Raw genomic sequence first — 24,344 nt, forward strand, 5'->3', positions numbered from 1 at the left:
CGGCGCCCGCCTGCTCGCTCCCGCGGCCGCCGCGCCGTGCGTGGGCCCGCGCCGCGTCCGACAGGGCGCCCTCCTGGACGGACGGGGCTGCGGGGAGACGTTTCGCGCGGCGCGCTCCGTTCCGGGCTCGGTGTGGGGCTTCGGGCGCCGCCTCCGGTAAGCGAGCCTCGGTGGGCAGGGGCGCCCCGACGTGGAGCCAGACGGGCGGCGAACGGCCTGGTGTCCTGTCAGACTGGTAGCGCCGGTCTTGGAGCCGCGCCGGCGGAGGCAAACTAATGGGGCACCCGGCTCCCTGTCGCTGGCCTTGAGCCGAAGGCGCCCAGCCCAGCCCCCGGCTCCTCGAAGAAGCGAAGGGCCGCTGCCAAGGCCAAAGCGCCACCCGCGCGTCCAAGGGGGCTGCGGTCCGGTGTGGCCGGGGCCCGCGAGAGCCCTGCGTGGCTGGGAAAGGAGCAGACTCGTCCGCCGCCCGCCTCAGCCTAGCCCGCCATTCGCAACGCCCAAACCCGAGCAAAAGGAGGGCACGGGGCTGGAGCTTGGGGGGGGGGAGGTGCTGATCGCTCCGGGTGGCGAAAGAGGCGTCCCCGTTTGGAGACGGTAGCCCTCACCTTCGCCCTCCGGGACTGCCCTGGGGTAGCCACCTAGTGCGGCCATCTTCCGCCTCCTGGCTATCGCGAGCGCCCCTTCCCTGCCGAAGGGGAGCCCAGAAGCGGGCCGGGCCGGGTTTCCTGGGCCAGACCCGTGAAGAAGTGCGCGAAGTACCTCGGCCGGACTCGGGAACTTCGAGCGGCCGCGTGCTGTGGAGGGGGAAGGGAAGGGGGCGGACGGCAGACCCTGGCTTGAGGCTTCTCCGGCGCCTTCCCCCTCTTCCAGCCTCTGATGGACCCTTCCCTGGGCCCATTTCCCAGGAGGTGGGCAGCGGGGCATGGGGCTCCCCTTCCCCGATTGGAGTGATCCGAAAGGGTCGCTTTGTGGATGTCGCCTTGGCCCTTCCTGTAGCCCCCCCCCCCAACTGACTGGGCAGGGAAGGGTCCTTCCAAGCTGACCTGGCAGGCGGCTCCCCTCCCCTCCGCCCCCTCCAGATTGCTTTGGCCTTCCTTTTGGTCTTCTGGGATATCGGGCAGCCCCTCCTCCGTTTTATGTCATCTGCATTAACTGTATTTTAGGGATATTTTGGGATTCATCGTTTCCCCCCCTTTCGAGTTTTAGTTTCCTCCTTTCAAAGGCAAAATGACAAAACAGTGGAATCTGTTTGTCAAATACACACAGTGGGTGCCAAACAGCTCCCAGAACAGGATATTTGCTTGTCATTGTGAACGTGCTCTTCCCTTCTGCTCAGCCTGCGCTTCGCTCGACAGGCTGCCGTCAAGGGCCTCCCCAGGACTGATTCTCTTGGGGAGGGGGTTCCCTTCAGATGCTGCACCTCAGGAATGGAATGTCTGGGACCCCTGTTGGGACCCTCGTGCAGCCTGCCCAGCCTCCTCTATTCAAAGTTTACCTCCTAGCCCAGAGGTCACCCACCTTTTGGGCACCAGGGACCGGTTCCGTGGAGAGAGGTTTTTCCCTGGACTGGAGAGTGCGTGGTTTTGAGTGCTGCCTGCATCTGAGGATGGGGTGTTGCTTGTTTGTGCGGACCGGTTGCTGGCATGCCGGGGCCCGATACTGGTCCAGGGATCGGGGGTCGGGAACCCGTCCTAGCCAATTCTTCTGCTCTGCAGAGGTGCAAAGGGCCGACAATTTCCATGCTGACCTAACCCTAATCGATGCCCGGCAGGGAGAGCCAGGAGCTGCGGAGGGGCTATTGTTGGGCCGTAGGGTTGTCTTCCCAGTAGCAGCAGCAGCCCTCACCAAGCTCTCAGCTGTGGAGCAGGGCATCCGGTAAGGGCTGGGATCGCTTGAGGGCGGCCTGCTTGTCTGCTGTGCTTGGAAGCCAAATCTGGGCTGCAGAGTGACAGATGGATAAGCCTAAGACGGCCACCGTGGCAGTTTCAGGAAACGGTTCCTGCTCAGTGCACAGGGCCAGCTGGAGGCCTGTTGTATCAAGTCACATCAATTCCAACCTGACCCTCTTTTGCAACAGAGGGACCAGCTCAGTTGAAAACACAGTAGTGTGAAAATAGTGTGGCTGGATGTCAGCAATGTACACAAACAAAATGTGGGGTGGTCCTAGATCAAAATGTGAGGCGATCCTTAGACAGCATCATCACCAGATGGATTCGTAGCCGGCTGACCGGCTGTACTCAGCGTGTAGTCCTCAGTGGAACTGCATCTAAATTCAAAGCTTTTCTGAAGGAATATTTAAACTAAACAACGGGGACAGTGAGTTAATTGATACAGAACATCACTGTCCCCGGCAATCTAAGAAAATAGGGGAACTTAGGCACCACACAAGTTATTATTATTTTTATTATTTATCAAACTTATATACCGCCCTTCTCCTGCAGGACCCAGGGCGGTTCACAAGGCAATTAAAACAACATCACAATACAAAAATTAATAACAATTAAAATAGATTAAATTATCCTTAATTAAAATCTAAAACCCCTATAACTCTGATTAAAAACCCAATTACAATAAGTTAAAAAGTTAAAAAATCCTCAGTCCTGGCCGGAAAGCTCAAAGAGCCAGGTCTTCAGGTCCCGGCGGAACGAACGAAAATCAGGGGCAGTCCTAAGCTCTACGGGTAACTGGTTCCAGAGGGCAGGTGCGCCCACAGAGAAGGCCCTCCCCCTGGGCGTTGCCCGCTGGCAATCCTTTGCCGGCAGCACCCTGAGAAGGCCCTCCCTGTGGGAGCGCACAGGACGAAGGGAACTTGATGCCGGCAGCAGGTGTTCCCTCAGATATCCCGGACCCAAGCCATTTAGGTCTTTATAGGTCATCACTAGCAAGTAAAGTTATGTAGCAAGTAAACACAGGGTCAGTCATAAAGGACTCAAATGTCTGTACACCAATGCACAGAGTATGAACAGTAAGCAGGGTGAACTAGAAATTCAGGTAAATGAGGGCGGATATGATATTGTTGCCATTACAGAAACATGGAGGGACAAAACCCACAAATGGAACACACAGCTAGAGGGATTTAAATTATTTAAAAGAAATAGACTAAACAAAAGAGGAGGTGGAGTTGCTCTATATATAAGAAATAACTTTATCTCTACAGAAATAGAGCACAACAATGATGAAAACTGTAAACCTGAATGTATTTGGGTCAACATAAAAGGGGAAAAATGACATTGCCATACGTGTATACTATAGGCCGCCCAACCAAACAGAGGAAATAGATGAACTTTTTGCTAGTCAGTTAACTAAGGTATGTAGGAAGCGCATCACAATAGTAATGGGGGACTTTAATTACCCTGACATCAACTGGGAGACAAATTCTGCACCAAGTGGAAGATCTAACAGATTCCTGACAAACCTAGCAGACACCTTTCTCTCCCAAAAAGTAGAGAAGGGAATTAGGGGATTAGCCATATTGGATTTAATTTTCACTAACAGAGATGAAATGATAGAAAGTGTCAAAGCCACAGGAACCTTGGGGGGAAGTGATCATGCAATATTGGAATTCAACATTATGGAAGCACAAGCAATAGAACACAGCCAAACTAGAGTCTTGGACTTTAAAAGAGCTAATTTCAATAAACTTAGAGAGACCTTGGGAAGAATTCCATGGATGAGAATCCTAAAGGGGAAAACAACTCAAGAAGCTTGGGAAATTTTGAAAAGTGAGATAATAAAGGCCCAGTCTAGCACAATACCAACAAAGAAGAAAAATAACAGCTCTCAAAAGAAACCAGCATGGCTGCATAAAGAACTCTCTGATAAACTGAAAGATAAAAAGGACAAGTATAAGAATTGGAAAGAGGGGCACATAACTAAGGCAGAATATCAGCAAACAGCCCGTGCCTGCAAAGATGGAGTGAGGGAAGCTAAGGCTCCAAATGAACTAAGGCTTGCGACCAAAGTCAAAAATAACAAAAAAAGCTTCTTTCAACATATAAGAAACAAAAAAAGTTAAGGAAATGATTGGTCCATTAGTGGGGGAAAGTGGCAAGAAGGTGACAAGCAACAGGGAGAAAGCAGAACTATTTAACTCGTTTTTTGCATCTGTCTTTACACAAAGGGAAATAACAGACCAACCTACCAAAACCAGTGCCATAAAAAACAGAATAGAAACGCAAGTAAGATAGGCAAGAAAATGGTAAGTGAGCACCTGTCCAGCCTAGACGAGTTCAAATCACCAGGACCAGATGGATTACACCCCAAGGTTCTCAAGGAACTGGCAAACGTGATCTCAGAACCACTGAACTATATTTTTCAAAGATCCTGGAGCACTGGGGAACTACCAGAGGACTGGAAGAGAGCTGATGTAGTTCCCATCTTCAAAAAAGGGAAAAAAAATAGATCCAGGAAACTACAGACCTATCAGCCTGACCTCAATACATGGGAAGATTCTGGAAAAGATAATCAAACTATTGTGTAGTGGGTCCGACGCAAGAGAGACGCCAGCCGGTGTGTGAGTTCAGCTCTTTATTGGAAGGGGAAGTGAACTGGGGAATGAGGGCTACCTGGCCTCCTTATATACCTGGCCAGGTAAGCTAACAGCCAATGGGGTTGGCCCTAGGTTTCCCGCCGAAACTGTCCAGGCCAACGCCCCCTGAGGGCTGTTGCTATGCAGATGCCTGCATACATAACACCCCTCCCCCCTTAGAGAAGACCCACATAACAACAACAACATGCAACTACTATAACTATGAGTATATATATTTAAAAAAACAGTGGTGTCCTTGTGTGAGGGTCACTTGTACACATAGTCCGACAGGTAGGCTGGTGTCCTGTGTGGACGGGTGGATCATCTGGGTGTGCTTGGCCCCTGGGCTTGGACAGTGGGTTCCTGAGGCCTTTGTGCAGGGCTGCAAGGAGCCGGCATCAGGAAGTCCTCCTCCTCTGGTCCCTGCCCTGTGACGTCCTCAGCTGTGTTGACCCCTCCTGGAGTGTGGTCCTCCTGTTGATCGTGTGCGTTGAGTTCAGGGACGTGTGTGATGCGCTCAGGGGCGTGTGTGACGTGCTCAGGGACTCTTCCTCTGAGCTGATCGATGTGTCGCCTTATGCGTCTGTCCCCCTCCACCCCTACAATGTACGAAAGGGGTCCTGTTTTCCCGACCACTGTCCCCGGAACCCAAGGATGTCCAGCCCCATAGTTCCTTGCCCAGACCAGGTCCCCCAGGTTGAGGACCCTGTGTGTGGATGATGATGGCAATGGTGATGGTAGTGATGATGGTGATGATGGTGATGATGGTGATGTTGCCCTACCGGTTTCGGCTGCTACCCGGTCTGGGTGTAGGCGGTCCAGCTTGGTGATGAGGTGCCATCCCCATCGCAGTTCTGCTGGGCTCTTGCCGGTAGCCACGCATGGTGTTGTGTGTTGGGCTAGTAAAAATTTGGCCAGTCTGTGGTGCCAGTCCCCGCTGATGATGCGCCGGAGTGCGTCTTTGGTCGTCCTTACCATCCGTTCGGTCTGCCCGTTGGTAGATGGATGGAAAGGCGCGGAGGTGGCGTGCCTAATCCAGTTCGCCTTCAAGAACGCCTGGAAGTCAGCAGCAGTAAACTGAGGCCCATTATCAGACACAATTACGTCGGGGAGGCCGTGTGTGGCAAAGAGAGCTCTGAGCACCTGGATTGTCCTCCCCGAGGTCATGTTGGGGACAGGGACTACCTCTAACCACTTGGAGTGACTGTCCACCACTACTAAAAATAGTTGACCCTGGAATGGCCCCGCATAGTCAATGTGAATGCGGGACCATGGCGTGTGTGTGGCCTCCCACCGGTGTACTGGTGCATGTGGCACTTCTGGCCTAGATCTCTGGCACGTATAACAGGCCTTGACCCGATCCTCAACCTCCTTGTCCAACCCGGGCCACCAGAGGTAGCTCCTAGCCAGTGCCTTCATCCTGACCACCCCCGGGTGCCCTTCGTGTAAGGAGTCCAATACCCTGGCGCGTAGTGCGGGTGGAATGATGACCCTGCTACCCCAAAGGAGGCACCCTTTGTGTGTGGAGATTTCATCGCGTCTAATGAAATAGGCCTGAAACTCTGGTCCCGGGGATTTGTCCTGCCACCCTGTGCAAACCCATGAGTGCACCCTGCCCATGATGTTGTCTGTGGCTGTGTGGCTGGCAATGTCCTTGGCAAGAACTGGGCACTCGGGTAGTTCCTGCAGGGCTAGGATCTGTGTGGCTGGTGCTGGGTCTGGGTCGTGTGTGTCTAGGGGGAGCCTACTTAGACCGTCTGCGTGGCCCATCTCCTTCCCTGGCTTGTGTACCAGCTTGCAATTGTATGCTGCAAGGAAGATGGACCACCAGAGCATCCTGGGGGACAGAATCTGGGGGGTTTGCCTGTCTGTGGTGAACAGGCCCAGGAGTGGTTTGTGGTCCGTGAAGACAGTGAACTCCCTGCCATATAAGTAATCGTGGAATTTCTTGATTCCTGCCACGATTGCCAGGGCTTCTTTGTCTATTTGGGCGTAGTTTCTTTCTGCTCCAGACAGTGTCCTAGAATAGTATGCTATGGGGACTTGTGCCCCGTTGGGCTCAAGGTGGCTTAGGACAGCGCCCACACCATAAGGGGATGCATCGCAGGCGATACAAATGGGCTTGGACTCGATGAAATGGGTTACTGTGGACTTGTCCGACAGCAATGCCTTCAGGGCCTTGAAGCTCTGATCATGGGTGGCCGTCCAGGCCCATGTTGCCTGTTTGTCTAGCAGCCTGTGGAGCAGTTCAGCGATGGCTGCCTTGTGTGGGAGGAATGTATGGTAGAAATTCAGCAGACCCAGGAATGCCTGAAGCTCTGCTTTGTTCTTGGGTGTGGCTGCTAGTTTGATGGCCCTCACCTTGGATTCTGTGGGGTGGATTCCCCTGGCGTCTACTCTGAACCCCAAAAATTCTGTGGAAGGAACGCCTATGCTGCATTTTTCCTTTTTGAGTTTGAGGCCAGCTGTGCGCAGCCTTGCCAGCACTTCCCTAAGCCTCCCTGCCAGTTCCTCTGCTGATGCTCCTGCGATCAGGATGTCATCAAAATAGGGGCAGACTCCTGGAATGCCCTTGAGTGTCTTTTCCATAACCTCCTGGAAAATGCCGGGAGCAACGCTGACTCCAAACTGCAGCCTGTTCACCCGGAACGCCCCCCTATGGGTTACTATGGTTTGGATGTCAGCTGTTTCCCTAGTGACCGTGAGTTTCTGGTACGCCTGTGCAAGATCGAGCCTTGCAAAAATGGCGCCGCCTTGGAGGGAAGCAAGAACGTGGCTGACCGCGGGAACCGGGTAAGCGTGCGGGTTTAGGGCGCGGTTCACCGAGCACTTATAGTCAGCGCAGATCCTTATTTCCCCGTTGGATTTGAGGGGGGTCACGATGGGGGTTTCCCACTCCCCTCCATCTACAGGCTCTAAGATTCCCTGGGCCACCAACTTGTCTAGTTCGCGCTCGATTTTGTGTTTGAGCGCAAACGGGACTCGCCGCGGCCGGACCCTAACAGGGGAGACGTTCGAGTTAAGCTTGAACGATATGGGGGCCCCGGTGTACTTGCCTAATGACCCGTCGAAGACGTCGGCGAACTCCCGGCAAACGGCCTCAACGGAGTCCCCCTGGATCCGATGGATCCCGGATACTGAGATTCCCAGGGCCTCAAACCAGTCCAGCCTGACCAGGCTGGCTCTGCGGCCCTCTACCACTACAACGTCCAGGTGCCCTTCGCGACCCTTAAACCCCACTGAAATGGTGGCCTCCCCCTTCACCTTGACCGGCGAATTCTGAAAATCGGTCAGGGTTAATTTAGTAGGCCGTAGTTTAATCCGTTGCTTGCTCCGGCTAATTATGTGGTTAAGGGTCTCATCCGAAATAATCGAGACCGCTGATCTGGAGTCAAGCTCCATGCTGCAAGGGACACCTTGCAAACGGATTGTTAATCTAATTTTGGGTTTGAGCAGCCGGCGGCTACCCGTGTGGTTAATGGCCAGCCGGCTCTCGACATAGCCAATTTTTGTTTTGGTGCGGGCCCCAGTACCTTCGAACGGCGGTTCCTCCGGCTGCAGCTCGTGGATCTCCTCTCGGGGGCGGCGGCTACGGCAGACGGCGGCTATGTGGCCTGTTTTCTTGCAGGCCCGGCACGTGGCGGACCGGAACTTGCAGAGGCTGCGCATGTGGTTCCCACCACACCCTGCGCACCTCTGGGGAACGGCAGTGTTGCTGGGAGGCCTGGGCCTGTCTGGGCGTCTGACTCGCTGGTCGGGGGTCGACTTCCGCTGGAGGAGGTCGATGCTCAGGTCGTCCTCCTCTGTGGCCCCTTGCTGGTGGACGCTGGTTGCCTGGTTGCCGGGCCGGGTTCCCTGGCAGGCTTGGACGGCCCTGCAGGCCGCTTCGTGGGCTAGGATGGCGTCCTCGGCTTCCTGGAGAGAGACCTCCTCTCTTTCGAATAGGCGCTCCTGCAACCGCCTGTCGCGTAGGCCGCAAATCATCCGGTCCCGTAGTCGCTCCTCCAAATTTGTGAACCTGCAAGCGACGGCAGCTTCCCGTAGGGCGGCGAGGAAGTCGGCGCCGGTCTCGTCGGGGCGCTGGTCCCTTTTCTCGAATTGTGACCGTGCGGCCACCTTGGAGCGCCGGGGCCTGAAATGTGCGTTGAGCCTGGCAACGAGGTCTCGGTACGCGACGGTGTTGATGGCCTCCTGGGGGAACAGGTTCGTGGCGACTTCCAGCAGCGCTGATCCCCCAAGGCAGAGCAGGGCGGCTGCCTTTGCACCGTCCTCCGATATCTGATTGAACCGCATGTACAGTTCAACGTGAGCCAGGTAACGGGTCCAGGTTTCGGGGCGGCGGGTCTCAAATTCGCGGGGTTGTCCGGCTCTAGCCATGGCGGCAGTTGGTTGTGGATGTGGCGCTTGGCATTGCCGGTTCGGCTGGCGGTTGTGGGGGGAAGAAGGAAAAATGCCTTTCCCTTCAGCTCGCGGAGCGTTTCCCCAGTGACTTCAGCTCTTGGTCGGCAGCAATCCCACCTTCGTCGCCACTATTGTGTAGTGGGTCCGACGCAAGAGAGACGCCAGCCGGTGTGTGAGTTCAGCTCTTTATTGGAAGGGGAAGTGAACTGGGGAATGAGGGCTACCTGGCCTCCTTATATACCTGGCCAGGTAAGCTAACAGCCAATGGGGTTGGCCCTAGGTTTCCCAGCGAAACTGTCCAAGCCAACGCCCCCTGAGGGCTGTTGCTATGCAGATGCCTGCATACATAACACAAACAACAAATCAGCGAACACCTTGATGCGAACAAAGTTATCACTAAAAGCCAACATGGGTTTGTCAAAAACAGATCGTGCCAAACAAACCTTATTGCATTCTTTGACCAAATGACAAAACTAGTGGACCAGAGGAATGCTGTAGATATAATTTACTTGGATTTCAGTAAGGCATTTGATAAAGTAGATCACAACCTACTACTTGATAAGATAGAAAAATGTGGGTTAGATAGCATCACCACCAGATGGATTTGTAGCTGGCTGACAGGCCGTACTCAGCGTGTGGTCCTCAATGGAACTGCATCTACATGGAAGGAAGTGTGTAGTGGGGTGCCCCAGGGCTCTGTTCTGGGCCCAGTGCTCTTCAACATCTTCATCAACTATTTGGATGAGGGGATAGATGGGGAACTCATCAAATTTGCAGATGACACCAAGCTGGCAGGAATAGCCAATACTCCAGAAGATAGGCTTAAGATACAGACTCGAACACTGGGCACTATCTAACAAAATGAAATTCAATTGTGAAAAAAGTAAGGTTCTACATTTAGGCAAGAAAACCCAAATACACAAGTACGTATAGGTGGTACCTTGCTCGATAGTAGTAACTGTGAGAGAGATCTCGGAGTCCTAGTGGACAATCACTTAAATATGAGCCAGCAGTGTGCTGCAGCTGCCAAAAAAGCCAACACAGTGCTAGGCTGCATTAACAGAGGAATAGAATCAAGATCACATGAAGTACTAATACCACTTTACAATGCCTTGGTAAGGCCACACCTGGAATACTGCACCCAGTTTTGGTCACCACGATGTAAAAAAGATGTCGAGACTCTAGAAAGAGTACAGAGAAGAGCAACAAAGATGATTGGGGGACTGGAGGCTAAAACATATAGGGAACGGTTGCTGGAATTGGGTATGTCTAGTTTAATGAAGAGAAGGGTGAGGGGTGACATGATAGCAGTGTTCCAATATCTCAGGGGCTGCCCCAAAGAAGAGGGAGTCAAGCTATTCTCCAAAGCACCTGAAAGCAGGACAAGAAGCAACGGATGGAAACTAGTCAAGGAGAGAAGCAACCTAGAACTAAGGAGAAACTTCCTGACTGTTAGAACAACTAACCAGTGGAACAACCTGCCTCCAGAAGTGGTGAATGCTCCAACACTGGAAGTTTTTAAGAAGAGACTGGACAGCCATTTGTCTGAAATGGTATAGGGATTCCTGCCTTAGCAGGGGGTTGGACTAGATGACCTCCAAGGTCCCTTCCAACTAATTATTATTATTATTACATGGAGGGAAGTGTGCAGTGGAGTGCCCCAGGGCTCTGTCCTGAGCCCAGTGCTGTTCAACCTTTTCCATCAATGATCTGGACGAGGGGATAGATGGGGAACTCATCAAATTTGCAGATGACACCATGCTGGCAGGAATAGCCAATACTCCAGAAGACAGGCTTAAGATACAGGAGGATCTGGACAGACTCGAACACTGGGCACTATCTTAACAAAATGAAATTCACATCCGCTCCTCCTTCCTTAGGAGATGGCAGAATCGGGGGGGGGGGGATAATGTTTTAAACATACATTTATGAATGTGATATAAATGGATTCTGACAGTTAGTTCTGGATGGGGCTGTCCTTCCCCAGGTGGAGAGGTTGGGGGACCCTCCTAAACTCTTGGCTCCAGCTTGGAGAGAGGGAGATCTGGAGAGATCTGGTTCCTCCCTCAGGCGCTGGGGCTCCTCTCTCATTCAGGTTTATTGAATTAGTGCCCATTCTCATCTGAAAGGTATCCTTAATTTTTTGTAATTATCTTAAATTGTCCTGCCAATTGGGCTGTTCTCAAGTTCTTTGCACCAGTTACACTTTCTTGTCTTTTCTCTGCCACTCGGCACTGAACTGTGCAAATTTTCTTCTGTCTCAATTAAATTTTGCTTTTTTCAGCTACTTAAACATAGCAGGCAGGCGTTTCTCGGGTGGTTTTTTTCCATTTTGGCCTATTTTTGACTGCTCTGTCTTGAATTATGCCATGAATTCCACTGCAGAGATATTACCAAATTGCATCAGATCCGATCCTTTATAGGCTTTCTCAGCTTCACACAGAATATTGCTGAGGACGCATCTCGAGGAAGTCGCCCAGCTGGGCCGCGGAGCGTCTGCAGGGAAGCGGCCGAGCTCAGAGGGAGCACCCGGCACCCCGCGGTCGAACCCCCGCTTGGAAACGTCCCCCCTCCTTGCAGCCCGGGCGCAGCCAACGGGCGGCCGAGGTCACCGGGACCTTGCCGGCCTCCCGCCCTCCCGCCGCTGGGGGCGCCCGAGGCCTCCGCGAGCCGGGCAGCGCGGCCGGAAGCAGGGCTTCGGGAGGGGCGGGGCTCCCCGGGACCGGAAGCGGCGGCGCGCGGGCTGCCGGGAGGCGCGGGATGGCGGCGGGCGACGAGTTCGGCTCCGGGGCGTCGGGCCGGCTGGACCCGGGGGCGCTGATGGAGCAGGTCAAGGTGCAGATCGCGGTGGCCAACGCGCAGGAGCTGCTGCAGGTGAGCGCGCCGCCCGGGGCCCTCGTGCGGCGGGGGGGGAGGGGCGCCCAGGCTGCCCCGGGGGCTCCGAGGGCGAAGACCCCCCCCGAGTGGGGGAGGGGGCGGATCGCCTCTCTCCCCGGGTGCATTCCCCCCCCCACGCACGCCTTTTCCGGATAGCCCCTCCCTCCCTCCCTCCGTCCAGGGGGCTGCTGGCCTTCCTCCTCCCTCCCCCCTGATCGCGCCTCTCTTCTCCCCCCCCCCCAAAACAAAGAGGATGACGGACAAGTGTTTCAGGAAATGCATCGGGAAGCCCGGAAGCTCCCTGGACAACTCGGAGCAGGTGAGCCACGTGGGGCCGAGGGGGGCGAGGTGCCCCCCCCCGCTCCTCACCCGCCCTCCCCCTCCCCCTCTCTCCCCCCTGCAGAAGTGCATCGCCATGTGCATGGACCGCTACATGGACGCCTGGAACACCGTTTCCCGCGCCTACAACTCCCGTCTGCAGAGGGAGCGGGCCAACATGTGAGGGGCGGAGCGGAGGAGCCTGGCCAGGACCCTCGCAGAGAGACGAGAACTGTTAACCGGTCAGCCTGATAGCCATTAAAATGCTGGCCCAGCCGCCCCTTTGTCGTCCTCTCGCCTTGTGCCCGTCAGAGGTCCTGGCTGCAACCCCCGGAGGCAAGGCTGGCCTGCCTCGGGGGGGGGGCTGGTGTTGCTCGGAAAGGGGGTCCTCAGCCTCCTCTTTCGGAGGTGTGTCTGAATTGGGGGGGGGCTGCCCAGAGTGCTCTTGCAGCCTGTGTTGCTGAGGCCCAGTCTTCCCTCCCTCCCTCCTCGAGGCTGGCAGAAGCAAGGCCTGCCCCCTCCCTTCTCTGCTGCTGGGCTTCTTTCACGGCCAAAGGCCGCCCTCCCCTTCTCAGCTTGGGTTTAGGCTGCTGGTCTTCCGGACCCTCGGTCTTGGGGAGGCCTTGTAGAAGTGCAGCTGCCCTCTGCCTTGTGGGAGTGCACAGGAGCTTCGGGCCCGACGCCAAGAGGGACCTGGTCACTGAGCCTTGTTCCTCTGGCCAGCGCCAGCATCTCTCCTTGGATAAAGTGAGGCGGGGGAGGCTGGGCTCAGTGGGTGGCGGGCGGTCCACTGATTGTCCCCGAGGCCGAGAGAGAAGGTGGAATATTAGTTCAGGCTTACAGGTTGTGTGAACGGTGGGAGTGTGTTAATCCTTCTTGAGCACGTTGTGTGCCCATCCTGCCGCTTGGGGGTTGGAGAGAGGAAGCGGCAGATGGGCCGATGCAGGGAAGAGGGCCCTCGTTACCCTTCCTTGGGCCACCCGCGTTTCTGAAGCGGCTGCACTTTCTTGGCGTGGTGGGAGGAGGGAAGACGTCCCGCTCTCCAGCCTTGTGTCAGCATTGCAGGGGCTGTGGAGGCTGGGGGTGCTAGGAAAGAAACAGCCCCTCCCAGCAGGCCCAGGGAAACCTCTTGGAAATTCACAAGTGGGGTATTTTCATTTAATGTACCTGCAGCCGGAACAGAGTCCCGTCTGGTAGAATCCTCCTTTTCGAGAAAGGGCTCTGGCAGGATCGGGACCACGAGGGATCAGTCCTCCTGGGCTCCCCGCTATCCCCAGTGGGCAGGGGCTTACGCCTTGAGATTCTGCGCAATCCAGCCCCGGAATGCGGTCACCTTGGCATAGACCCCGGGGAAGGAAGGCCGGGCACAGCCGTAGCCCCAGCTGGTGATGCCTGCCAGGAACCAGCGGCCAGACGGCTCTCTGCAGGCCAAGGGTCCACCTGCGTCTCCCTACGGAGCGAGAGGGGAGCGAGATGGCTCTGCAGCCCAGACCAAGGAGGTGGGGGGGGACTTTGAAGGCTTGCCTCCCCCATCCCCTGCAGAGCAGTGGGCTCGTTCACATTCCTGGCAGCCATAGGGGCGCTGGTGCTGCTGCTGCCACCTCCCAGGCCAGGCACAAACTCGCCCTTCACCCTTGTGGGGACCTCGCGTGGGCTCACCGAGCAGCTGTCAACGGCCCCCTGCGGGAAGCCAGCACAGAGCATCCGGCTGCTGATCTGGACGGGGTAGAAGCTCCGGCAGTCCTGCTCCCGGATCACTTGAACAACAGCCTTTTGTAGACGTGTGGTCACCAGGCCTGCGGGTATCAAGACACCCCCCCCCCCCAGACCCCTGTCACATTTCCACCCTGAGCTGGAGAATAGTCGGATAGTCCCGTGGCCTCAGATTGAGCCGTGCCTCACGGGGACGGGTCGGGAACACGCGTACCCCCCTCTCTGGTGGAGCCCCAGCCGGTGATGACGCAGGGCCTGCCCTCGCCGAAGACGTGGGTGCGGTCTGGGAGGCAGATGGGCCGGATGGTGCTGGTGTAGCGCAGGGGGGTGGCCAGCTCCAGCAGAGCCACGTCGTAATCCAGCATGTAGCCGTTGTAGAAGGGGTGCCTGTGGATCCGGGCGATCTTTTCTGCTCGCCCATCAAGGCCGCTCAGGAAAGGTGTCCCCATGACAGCCACCCACATCTTGGGGTTGCTGTAGCTACAAAAGAGGCAAGCCTGTCAGCCTTTGAGAGGCCGCCTCAGGAGAGCCCCCACCCCAGCCAGCACCCATGCTCTGGCCCGGCCAGGGCAACTTTCAGCTGTGGGGCTTGGGGGTGGGGAGGAATTGGGAATAGAAGGGGGAGGTTTGGAGGGGTCTGGGCCGTCCTCCAGTCTCCCCCACTCACATGTCAAAGCAGTGGGCAGCCGAGAGCAGCCACCGCTCGGCGATCACCACAGCTCCGCACGAGTGCTGCCTTTGCTGCAACCACAGGCTCGCCTGCCATGGCCACTCGCCCTGCGCTGCGCCGCTGCCCCCCACGATCTTGCTGAAGGCTGCAGCGGGGGCCAAGCCGCAGTCTGGAAAAGGACAGAGCAGGGCCTGAAGGGTGGGTAGGGCAGCCCAGCAACGCCCCCCCCCCCGTCTGCTGGGATGGGTGTCACAGGGAGCCCCAGCCACGTGCCGTGTGTCCAGCCACTGATGGCTGCAGCCAAAGCACTCGCAGAGCAGCTTTGACCCAAGGCTTGCCTCCTCCTCCTCTGCACCCCACGTGTTACCAAAGGGTCCCCCCTTCCCTTTTCAGGTGCAGCTGGGCCCAGGCCATTCTTGGAGATGATGTGGACAAGGTGGGGGTCACTGGGGAAGTGGCTGGCAGCCTCTCCATCACACAGGGCCTCTTCCCACCACTCTACTGGGAGACACACACCCCGTTTGACATCTTCATGTCCCTCCCATTTTCAAACACCCCCTTCATCTCAGCCTCAGGTCAGGCTGGATTAACCGCTGCCCCTGTGGGAAGGGGGGGCAGAGAGAGGGGAGGATGGGAGGTACGCACTGCAGCCGGTCTCATCCCATCCGTTACTGCAGTCAACGGTGCCGTCACACTCTGGGTTTGCTTTCCCGATGCAGACCTTGCTGGAGCACTTGAATGTGGACGGGGTGCATGGCACAGCTGGGGGGGGGGAAGAGGGTGAGTCCAGCTGGGAGGCCTGGCTCCTCTCCCCAACGGGAACCAGAATTCTCTTCCATGGCAACTGGTTAAACGGGGCAGGACCGACAGCCCTGCTCAGAGGGGCATTCCCGTCACAAACAATGGTGGCAGAGGAGAGGAAAGAGAACTGCTTCTGGGCCCGCTCTCTGCCATGCTGGCTTGCACACCCTGCCAACTTACAAACAGCCTTTTCTTTCTGCCCTGTACCTGGCGGCTGGGTGGCCTTGGGGGTGCTGACTGCCAGCCCAGGTGTGGTCAAGATGGCAGGGCCAGCGCTTGGGCCAAGTCCTGTAGGCCTTTGCTGCAGGCCAGAGGCGGTGGAGGCAGAGGTGGTCCTGGGTCTGAAGGGCCCTGCGGTGCTGAGACAGGGCAAAGTGATGCCCAGGATCCAGTTCTTGAGCTTGGTGATCCGGGCGTAGACCCCCGGCTTCTTGGCCTGCCCACAGCCCGCGCCCCAGCTCAGAAGCCCAGCCAAGTAGAAGGTTCCTGGGGTCTCCTCGCAGGCCAGGGGCCCCCCTGAGTCCCCCTGGAGAAAAAGCGGGAGGAAGCACCTCTTGGCAAGTGCCGGTGGCTTAATGCAGATCCTTGGATGCCCCTCCGGTTGTGGCTGAGGAAATTCCTCTGTGAACAGAGGAGGCTGGAAGAGTTCTGGAACTGGGAGCGAGAGTGCCCAATGCTCGGTGGGGAGGCCACAAGAGCCCCTCAACCTCCCTGCCCCCAGCAGTCACCCGGAGAGCTATCGGCAAATTCCCAGCTTGCCAAAAATTGGCAAGTGGGCAGCGTGGGAAAAGGAAGCAGGTCTGAAGGCCGAGGAGCTCCCTGGGAAGGAACGTGGGGCACAGACAAAAAGCGAATGCCAGGAGCAGGACCCCAGAAAGGGTGGGGTGTGGAGAAGGCTCCCCTCGCCGCCCTGGCATCTGGCCTGGTGGAACCGGTGAGCTTCTCCAGCAGTAACAGCACAAAGAAGCCACGGTCACCGGGGGGGGCTCTGTCTCCCACCTACTCGGGGAGGGATAAGAGAGGAGCCTTCGCACGACACCCACCGTGGGGCCTTTGAACTGCATGGGGAAGGAAGGGGAGCTGTCCAGGAAAAGTGGCAGCAGCCTGAGGCATCTGAGTAGCAGCAGCAGCAGGGCTGGGGTGATGTGGTGAGGTCAGGCCTGGGAGAAGCTGCTGCGAGGGTCCACGCAACACAGCAGAAGAGGGTTGAACTGCAGGTCCTTGGTGCTTTCTGAGCTTGGTGGTTTTCGTGCAGGCGTTTTCATGACCCAACTAGGGAACATCTGCAGTGCTAGACACCCTGCTCCCTTTTATGAGACCTAGTTGGGCCACGAAACGTCTGCAAGAAAAGCACCGGGCTCAGAGAGCACCAAGGATCCTGCAGTGGTGTATCCTTTAGACTCCCACTACTGAAAATGGATCCGAACTCAAACACTGTCCGACAACTGATCTTTCCAGAATACACGTTCAGCTTTTACGCCCCTCCTGTCCTTTGGTGGTGTGTGGGGGGGAGCTCCACTCTGAAAGGGCCGGGCTGGGGAAGGGGTGCTCCTGGTACCTGGCAGGCGTCCAGCTGCCCCTCCAAGAACCCCGCGCAGATCATCTGCTCCGAGAGGGAGACGTTGTACAGTCCCTCGCAGGTCTTCTGCTCGAGGATCCCGACTGCGGCCCAGTGCAGGTTCTCAGGCTGAGAAGCTGGAAGCCGAAAAGGAGGAGGAGGAGACCCCACATGGACCAGCCCAAAGTGCTGGGCCCCATTTCTAACCACCCCAGACCTTGGGCACTCTTGCTCAGTATGGCACATATCCACAGACAGACTACTCTTGCCTGAGGGTGCTCAGTATGCAAGAGGGGCAGTCTTCTGATGCCTGGTTTCCTGACTGCTCTAAGGAAGCTGTTCCTACCGTTGCCATCCTGGAGGCTGCCCCAGCCCGAGACCAGGCACTTTCTGCCCACGGGGAACTTGTGGACGGCCAGTGGGAGGCAGATGGGCTGGATGTATTTGCCAAAGCGCAGCGGCCTGGCCAGTTCCAGCAGTGCTATGTCGAAGTCCAGCAGGGCAGGATTGTAAGAAGGGTGGAGCACCACCTGTTGGATGCCGACCTTCACAGAAGAGCTGTCCGTGGCTGAGAGTGAGGTGGTGCCCGCGAAGGCAGTGAGATGTCCCACCTTGATGCTGTCGATACAGGAACGGTGCCCTGTTTGTCCAGAGGCAGAGCAGGCCCTTTGCACCTTCCCTGCACCTTGGAACCCCCCCCCCCGTTGAGGCTGGATGGAGCGGGACCCCCCCCCTTGGGGGAGGCAGACGTGACACAGAATGGCAGGCAACTTCCTGGGGTGCCTCAGCCCCAATGGGGCACCAATCCTTCTGGGATTCCTCGCCCCCTCCTGCTGAACAGTCCCCCCCCACAAGAGCAGCTACTAAATTACTCCCCCTCCCTGGAGAAGCCCAGAGATGAGCCTTCCAGAAGAGAGCCCAGCCCCCACTGGCTGACGCTTACTGGTTGAAACAATGTGCAGCTGAAAGCAGCCATCGCTCCCCAATGATGGCGGCTCCACAGAAATGCTGGAGACCCTCCTTCAGGGTGACTTGCCAAGGGACCTCCCCATGGGACGCTTCCAGGCCACCCACAATTTTCATGGGCTTGGAGAAAGCAGGCCGCCGACCGCACTCTGCACATGAACAGGGAACGGCTGTGGTGGGTGCAGGAGGAGGCCAACACATCTCCCCTCTCTTCCTGCCGGCCGCATGCTAAAGCCCTACCTGAGGGTTGGGGGCCTGGGGCTGCCGGCCCGCTTGGGGCCCGGGAGGCAGAGTTGGGGGTGGAGCTGGGATGCTGCAGGTTGGCTGCACTTGCGCCCAAGGTTGGGTCTGGATGATGAAGCCCAGGGCCCAGCGGGATGGTTGAGGTGGTGGGGCTCCTGGATGCAGCCGTGGTCTCGAGGATCCAGTCCCGGAGCCGGATGACACGGGTGTAAACACCTGGGCGCCTGGCCTCTGCACAGCCGATGCCCCAGCTGACTATGCCCGTGAGGAAGAAGCGCCCGGAAGTCCCTTGGCAGACCAGCGGGCCCCCGGAGTCCCCCTGAGGAAGGAAATGGCCAAGATGGGGTGGACATCAAGCAGGAAGGTCCACCCAAAGCCTGCTGATGGCTGGGTGCCCCTACCTGGCAAGAGTCGACCTTGCCCTCCAGGTAGCCAGCACACATCATCCGATCGGTGAGCATGCTGCTGCCGTACAGGCTGCTGCACACAGCCTGGTCCAGCAGCTCCACTGTGGCTTTCTGCAGCACTTCCGGCTTCACCACTGGGGGGGGAGGGGAGGAGGATGAATGCTAAGCGGGTCCTGGCCTTGCTCTCAGGGCAGCCCAGTGGGGTTGGGGGCTGAGGGCAGAGCCTGGGGGCAGAGTATATGCCTGCAGCAGCAGCAGCTATGGGCTGGTCTGGGGGCTAAATGACTGGATTGCTCTCCTGCTCACAAGGCCAACAGGCACACCAGCAGCTTTGCAGGACTGCACACAACGGTTGAGTAGTCACTCTGGCCTCACTCAGGAGTTTCCCATCTACCACACCTGACAGTTGTTGCAGCAACGGGAGTCTCCCTTCTGCGCCTACGGGAACAGTGGTGGCCTCTTGGTGTTTCTGAGCAGCCACAGGCCTCCTCACATGAGGAGGCAGAGTTGACAAGTTCAATCTCCCCTCGTGAACCCTGGCCCCAACAACCCTTTGAGGTAGGCCAGGGGATTCCCTCTGTGCCTAACCCACCCCATTTTCCACCTGACTGCCAGGGACCTTACTTACAGAAGTCTTCCTTCAGGTACCCCCAGCCAGAGATGAGGCACTTCCTGCCAGGGGGGAAGCGGTGGGAGGGGGCTGGCAGGCACACGGGCTGGACGTATTTGCTGAAGGCGAGGGGCTCTGCCAATTCCAGCAGGGCTGCATCGTAGTCGGCGCTCTCTGCATTGTAGGAAGGGTGCCGGAGGATGCGTAGCACCTTGGCCTGTGCCCGGTTGCCCTCACTGCCACTCATCCAGATGCTGCCCACCTGCGCCATCCAGGTGCGGGGATCCTGGAACCTGTGATAGGACAGATTCAGTCTCCCCTAGCTTCCCCCCCCCTCCAGGAGGCCTCAGGAAAATGCAAGTCTTGCTTTATTGAGACTGCCTGTCTGTGGTGAGGGCTGTGTTTCATTTGTGACCTCAAACCCTGTTGTGGCTGTCCTTTTGACATTTTTTATCTGACTTGTCACTCCGGCCCTTCATCCCTTTTTCTTCTTGCTGTTTTGGAGAAGCTATCTGAGCTTGGGGGTTCCTTCTGCTCCTCCCCCTGCCTCCCCCTTCTCCCCCCTCCCCATGCCGTAGCTCCACACCCACTGCATGCTTCCACCTGCTAACCCAGCCCAAGGAAGGGACGTGTGGCAGAGTCCCCACTGCTTGCCTCCTTTCACTCTTGAGCTGCCCCTTCCGGGCCACATCCCCCTCCCCAGCCTTGATGCCAACCCACCCGCTGCAGACGGTGCCAGCCGTGGCAGAGGGTTCCCGAGCTTACTCATTGAAGCAGTGTGCAGCAGAGAGCAGCCAGCGGGCCGTCAGGATGGCTGCCCCACAGAAGTGTTCATTGCTCTCTCTCAGGCTGACCTGCCATGGGAACTCGCCCAGTAGCGCCTCTGATCCCCCCACGATCCGGGTGGCGGACCGCATGGCTGGCCGGGTCCCACAGTCTGCAAAGGAGCATGAGGGGCTGGTGGTGAGTAGGGGAGGCTGGGCGATTTCCCCCCCCCCAACACACACAAACACACACTTTCAGCCCTGAAAGCCTACAAAGGGAGGAAATGTGTCACAAACACGTTGGCTTTGATTTGGAGGTTCAGAGCCTCTCGCAAATTAGGAATGCCCCAAACACATTTGCCCCGCCCAGCCTGGCTGGTTTTATTCCAAGTTTGCAGTTTGAAATTGGTCGGAGGGGAGGACTTGCTGTCTTTTTATTGTCCTACTTGTGGTTACTCCGGCTTGACTGGTCACTCTCTGAGCGGGGATTAGCTCCAAAGGCACATTGCCCACCTTCCCTCATAAACAGGCAGCACCCCTTTCCTAACAGCCCCCTTCCGTTTCCTAAGGCCTGGCTCCCCTCTTCACGCTCCTCCCTCTGAGGCGGATCTCTGCAAAGGATCCTGCACTCCGTGCGGCTCAGCCCCCTATGCAGGGAGGTGTCCACGGCCTCCGCCCATCCTCCGAGGGAGACTGGGGGCAGGATGGCCCAGCAGCCCCAGCACAAAAGACCCACCACACTCGGCCTCGTCAGAGCCATCCGGGCAGTCTCTCCGCCCGTCGCACTGGACGTTTCCCGGGGCCGCACACTGGCCGTTGTGGCAGGCAAAGGACTCCCCCGGACAGCTTCCTGCGAACACAGCAGGGACAGAATTGAGTTCTTCCCCCCAGCACAGACACCGAGGGGGGGATGCATTTGGGGGGGAGTTCAGACCTCAGTGGGTGCAGCCGTGGTGCTCAGGAACTCCTGTAATTGAGGCGGGAAATCTCTGCCCTCTGGCAGCCTGGGCTTTTGGGGTAGCAGTTTGGCTGCGCTTTTCCACCCTCCCACTCCTGCCCCCCAAATGCTCCTGTGCCACGCTGGCCAAATGGACACCCGGTCCTCAGTGCTGCCCTCCAGAGGAAGGGATGGGGCTGGGCCCCCAAAAATCAGGGTCCCGGACCGGAGGCAGTTCCACAGGTGACCGGCCTACCTGACTTGAGCTCCGTGCCTGAGAAGCTGAAGTCCCGTGTCCCTGCGAGAAAGGGGGGGATCAGAACGGGGGGTGCAGGTGAACAGCAGAGGAGGAACCAGGCTAATCAGGGGCACGCCAGCCAGCCCCGGGCCAAAGGGCCAGAAGAAATGCAGGGATACCCAAGAGGGAGGCAGCCGAGATGGTGCCTTGGGCGGGCACCCTGATGCCCTTGATGCCCACGGCCGCTGCCAGTCCCCGCCTCAGGAGGTCCTCTTCCATGCCAGGGCTGGGTGGTGGTGCAGAGAAGCAGAGGTGGAAGCGGACAATGAGGCTGCCATTGGCCTCCCTGCCAAGCAGAAGCAAGAAGTCATCACCCTTTCTTTCTGGCAGGCGAGCGGAGGAGCTTCTCCCCACGGGCCAGCCCTCCTGCCCCTGCCCACCTGTATTGCAGGATGGTACACCTGGAGCAGGTGCCGTCCAGGGGCGAGTTCTGAAAGCTGCTTTTGAACTGAACAGTCAGACAGGAGAATAAGAGAGCACGTTGGCCTCCCTGCTGGGCCCATCAGAGTCACCGTCAAACGGGGGGGGGCAGTTTCACAGCAGCCTCACCCCAAGAAAAAATCTGGACCACCTGCTCACTCAAGCAAGTAGCCAAAGGGGTGCTTAGCCTGGGGCTTAGAGGAGCCATTGCACACCCCAAGCTGGCTGGCGGGAGGCATCCCCTCAGCCTTCCCCTCCCTTCTCCTCCAGCCCCTCCCTTCCTTTCTGCCTTTCAGGGAACCAGGTTGCCTCACCTGGAAACAGCCCTGCCAGCCTGGGAGGGTCTGAGCAGTCTTGTGCACGGCCACCCTGCTGGGGTGGGGCTTGTCTGTCCTGGAGAGCTGCAAACCTGGGGACCGCTGAATGGGGGCCCCTGCCTCAGCGCTGGAGCAGCATCCTGTGGCCCTTCCTGGTGGCTCATCTGCAGCTCGCCCTCTTGAGGAGGGGGCAGGGGATCCTTACCAGCTGCTCCAGAATGGGGGTCAGCAAGCGGGAGTAGTCAGAACTGGGCTGCTGCAAACTGCTCCGGTAGGGGATCCCTCGCAGCTCTGCCAGGTGCTCAAAGTGGGTTTCTTCCTTCCCCAGGAAATCTGCAGTGGGAGAGAGATGCATCAATGATCTGGTGGTTGCCAAACCCCTCTCCAAACACTGCCAGGTGCCTGGCCTGCCCAGCTCCTGCCCCCTGCCAGCCATCCCAGCTGCTTGGCTGCCAGGGCCCTGCCAAGCTTTGGGGCTGTCTGTGATCTCTCCCGCAGGAGAGCCACGGCTGAAAGGATGGGCTGGCTGGCTGCCAGTGTCCCCTTGGCACAGATGCCCCAGAAGGTCCTGGCACAAGGTGAGCACCAAAGTCAGACTCTCCTTGTCTACCACTGAAGAGGTTCTCTGGCCCTGCCCTTTCCTTTGCCAATTTGCAGCCATCCCCAGAGGACACAAATTCCCCCCCTCTCCCCCCCCCACCCCGGACATCTTTGCAATTTTTGCAAAGAGCATGCTGCAAGTTCCCCACCCCACCCACATTTCCTTCAAGGCAAGTGGCGAGGTTGCTCCCTGCCCCCTTTCCTGGAGGGTGCCAGGCCCACCAGATCGGGTAGGGTGGGCCCACTCCAGGTCCCTCTCCTTAAACATGCTCAGCTGGCAGAGCCCAGGGGGGGCAAATCTTCTCCATTTCGCTAGTTCTGCCCCCAAGTGCCCCCGGTCTAGGGAAAAAGGAGCTCAGCTGAGGTACGGGAGGGGATGCTTGGGGCTGCTCTGTTGGGTGAGAGCCGACAGGGACGGGGGTCCCTGGTCCCACCACCAAAGGGTTCTTTCTCTGTCAGTGCAATGGTGCATACATTTTGTAGGTTTAAGCTACATTGGGGACCCCAGGTTGACCCCCAAACCCGTTTCCCATCAACTCACACAAAAGGATGCCCACACCCAGGGCTGTTAGAGTGCTCGTGAGGACGGTGGCCACGACAGCCCGGCTGCAGATTCCACCACCGGCCACAGGCCGTGCTGTCTGTCCGTCCAGGGACAGCTTTGAGGTGATGCCCGGTGGTGCCATAGCAACCATAGAAAGCAGGACGGACCTGGAGATGGAGAGAGAGCAGGACTGAAATATCCCCTCTTTTTGCTTTCTAGGCCCGGAGCCATGAGGACCAGCACGGCCTCCCCCAACGGTTCCTCCGGTGATTAGTTCATTATTTATTTCTTCAGTCCCCAGCTTTGCAAAGCCCCACTGAGGACCTTTACAAACCCAATGAGGACAGTGACAGCCGATTTGGTATAGTGTTACGGCATCAGGCTAGAGTTCTAGTCCTGCCTAAGGACCGAGCCAGCAGGGGGACCTTGGGCCAGCCGTTCTCTTTCAGTTCTAAGAAGGAGATAACGGCAGAAGCCTTGCCAGGAAGTCTCTGGGAAGGCGACAGAAGTCAAAGAGGTGCACATACACTCACGAAATAAAAACCCAATAACAATGCAAAAATAAGATTTCAGGCTCCCCATTCTCAGTTATCTGCCCCACTCTGTTAAAAATGATCTGTTTGTTAAAAACAGATCATGCCAAACCAATCTTATTTCATTCTTTGAGAAAGTGACTAAATTATTAGTAGACCAGTGAAATGTCCTGGACATGTTGTTGTTGTTGTTAGTTGCGAAGTCGTGTCCGACACATCGCGACCCTATGGACAATGTTCCTCCAGGCCTTCCTGTCCTCTACCATCTTCTGGAGTCCATTTAGGCTCACGCCTACTGCTTCAGTGACTCCATCCAGCCACCTCATTCTCTGTCGTCCCCTTCTTCTCTTGCCCTCAACCTTTCCCAGCATGAGGCTCTTCTCCAGTGAGTCCTTCCTTCTCATTAGGTGGCCAAAGTATTTGAGTTTTAGCTTCAGGATCTGGCCTTCTAAAGAGCAGTCAGGGTTGATCTCCTCTAGGACTGACCGGTTGGATCGCCTTGCGGTCCAAGGGACTCGCAGGAGTCTTCTCCAGCACCAGAGTTCAAAGGCTTCAATTCTTTGGCGCTCAGCCTTTCTTATGGTCCAGCTTTCACTGACATACATTGCAACTGGGAAGACCATCGCCTTGACTATACGCACTTTTGTTGACAGGGTGATGTCTCTGCTTTTTAGTGTGCTGTCTAGATTTGCCATGGCTTTCCTCCCCAGGAGCAAGCGTCTTTTAATTACTTGGCTACAGTCCCCATCTGCGGTGATCTTGGAGCCCAGGAAAATAAAATCTGTCACTACCTCCATTTCTTCCCCATCTATTTGCCAGGAATTGAGAGGGCCGGATGC

The 24,344-nt window shown here is 57.2% G+C and overlaps 2 protein-coding genes and 1 long non-coding RNA gene across 3 annotated transcripts; 2 read left to right on the forward strand and 1 right to left on the reverse strand.

Moving 5' to 3' along the window:
* Positions 1-11,623: 11,623 nt before the first annotated feature.
* Positions 11,624-12,401, forward strand: TIMM13 (translocase of inner mitochondrial membrane 13). Its single transcript, XM_083350428.1, has 3 exons — positions 11,624-11,803; positions 12,057-12,125; positions 12,210-12,401. The coding sequence occupies exons 1-3, from the start codon at positions 11,690-11,692 to the stop codon at positions 12,306-12,308; spliced, it is 282 nt and encodes a 93-aa protein (XP_083206554.1). The 5' UTR covers positions 11,624-11,689; the 3' UTR covers positions 12,309-12,401.
* A 946-nt stretch (positions 12,402-13,347) lies between these two features.
* Positions 13,348-23,114, reverse strand: TMPRSS9 (transmembrane serine protease 9; the record flags this gene model as incomplete). Its single annotated transcript, XM_083350406.1, has 19 exons — positions 13,348-13,574; positions 13,784-13,920; positions 14,052-14,317; positions 14,505-14,676; positions 15,153-15,269; positions 15,516-15,834; positions 16,867-17,003; positions 17,213-17,484; positions 17,810-17,981; positions 18,073-18,394; positions 18,477-18,616; positions 19,111-19,385; positions 19,858-20,029; positions 20,593-20,706; positions 21,050-21,091; positions 21,211-21,377; positions 21,472-21,539; positions 22,034-22,161; positions 22,970-23,114. 19 exons carry the CDS (start codon positions 23,112-23,114, stop codon positions 13,413-13,415), a joined length of 3,327 nt encoding a protein of 1,108 aa, XP_083206532.1. The 3' UTR covers positions 13,348-13,412.
* Positions 21,562-23,311, forward strand: LOC310632962. The gene is made up of 3 exons (XR_014490950.1): positions 21,562-21,674; positions 22,157-22,406; positions 23,192-23,311. It is a non-coding gene; the product is annotated as an uncharacterized lncRNA (long non-coding RNA).
* The last annotated feature ends 1,033 nt before the right edge of the window (positions 23,312-24,344 follow it).

This window comes from Vipera ursinii (genome assembly GCF_947247035.1).
Source record: "Vipera ursinii genome assembly, chromosome: 1".
Lineage (NCBI taxonomy): Eukaryota > Metazoa > Chordata > Lepidosauria > Squamata > Viperidae > Vipera > Vipera ursinii.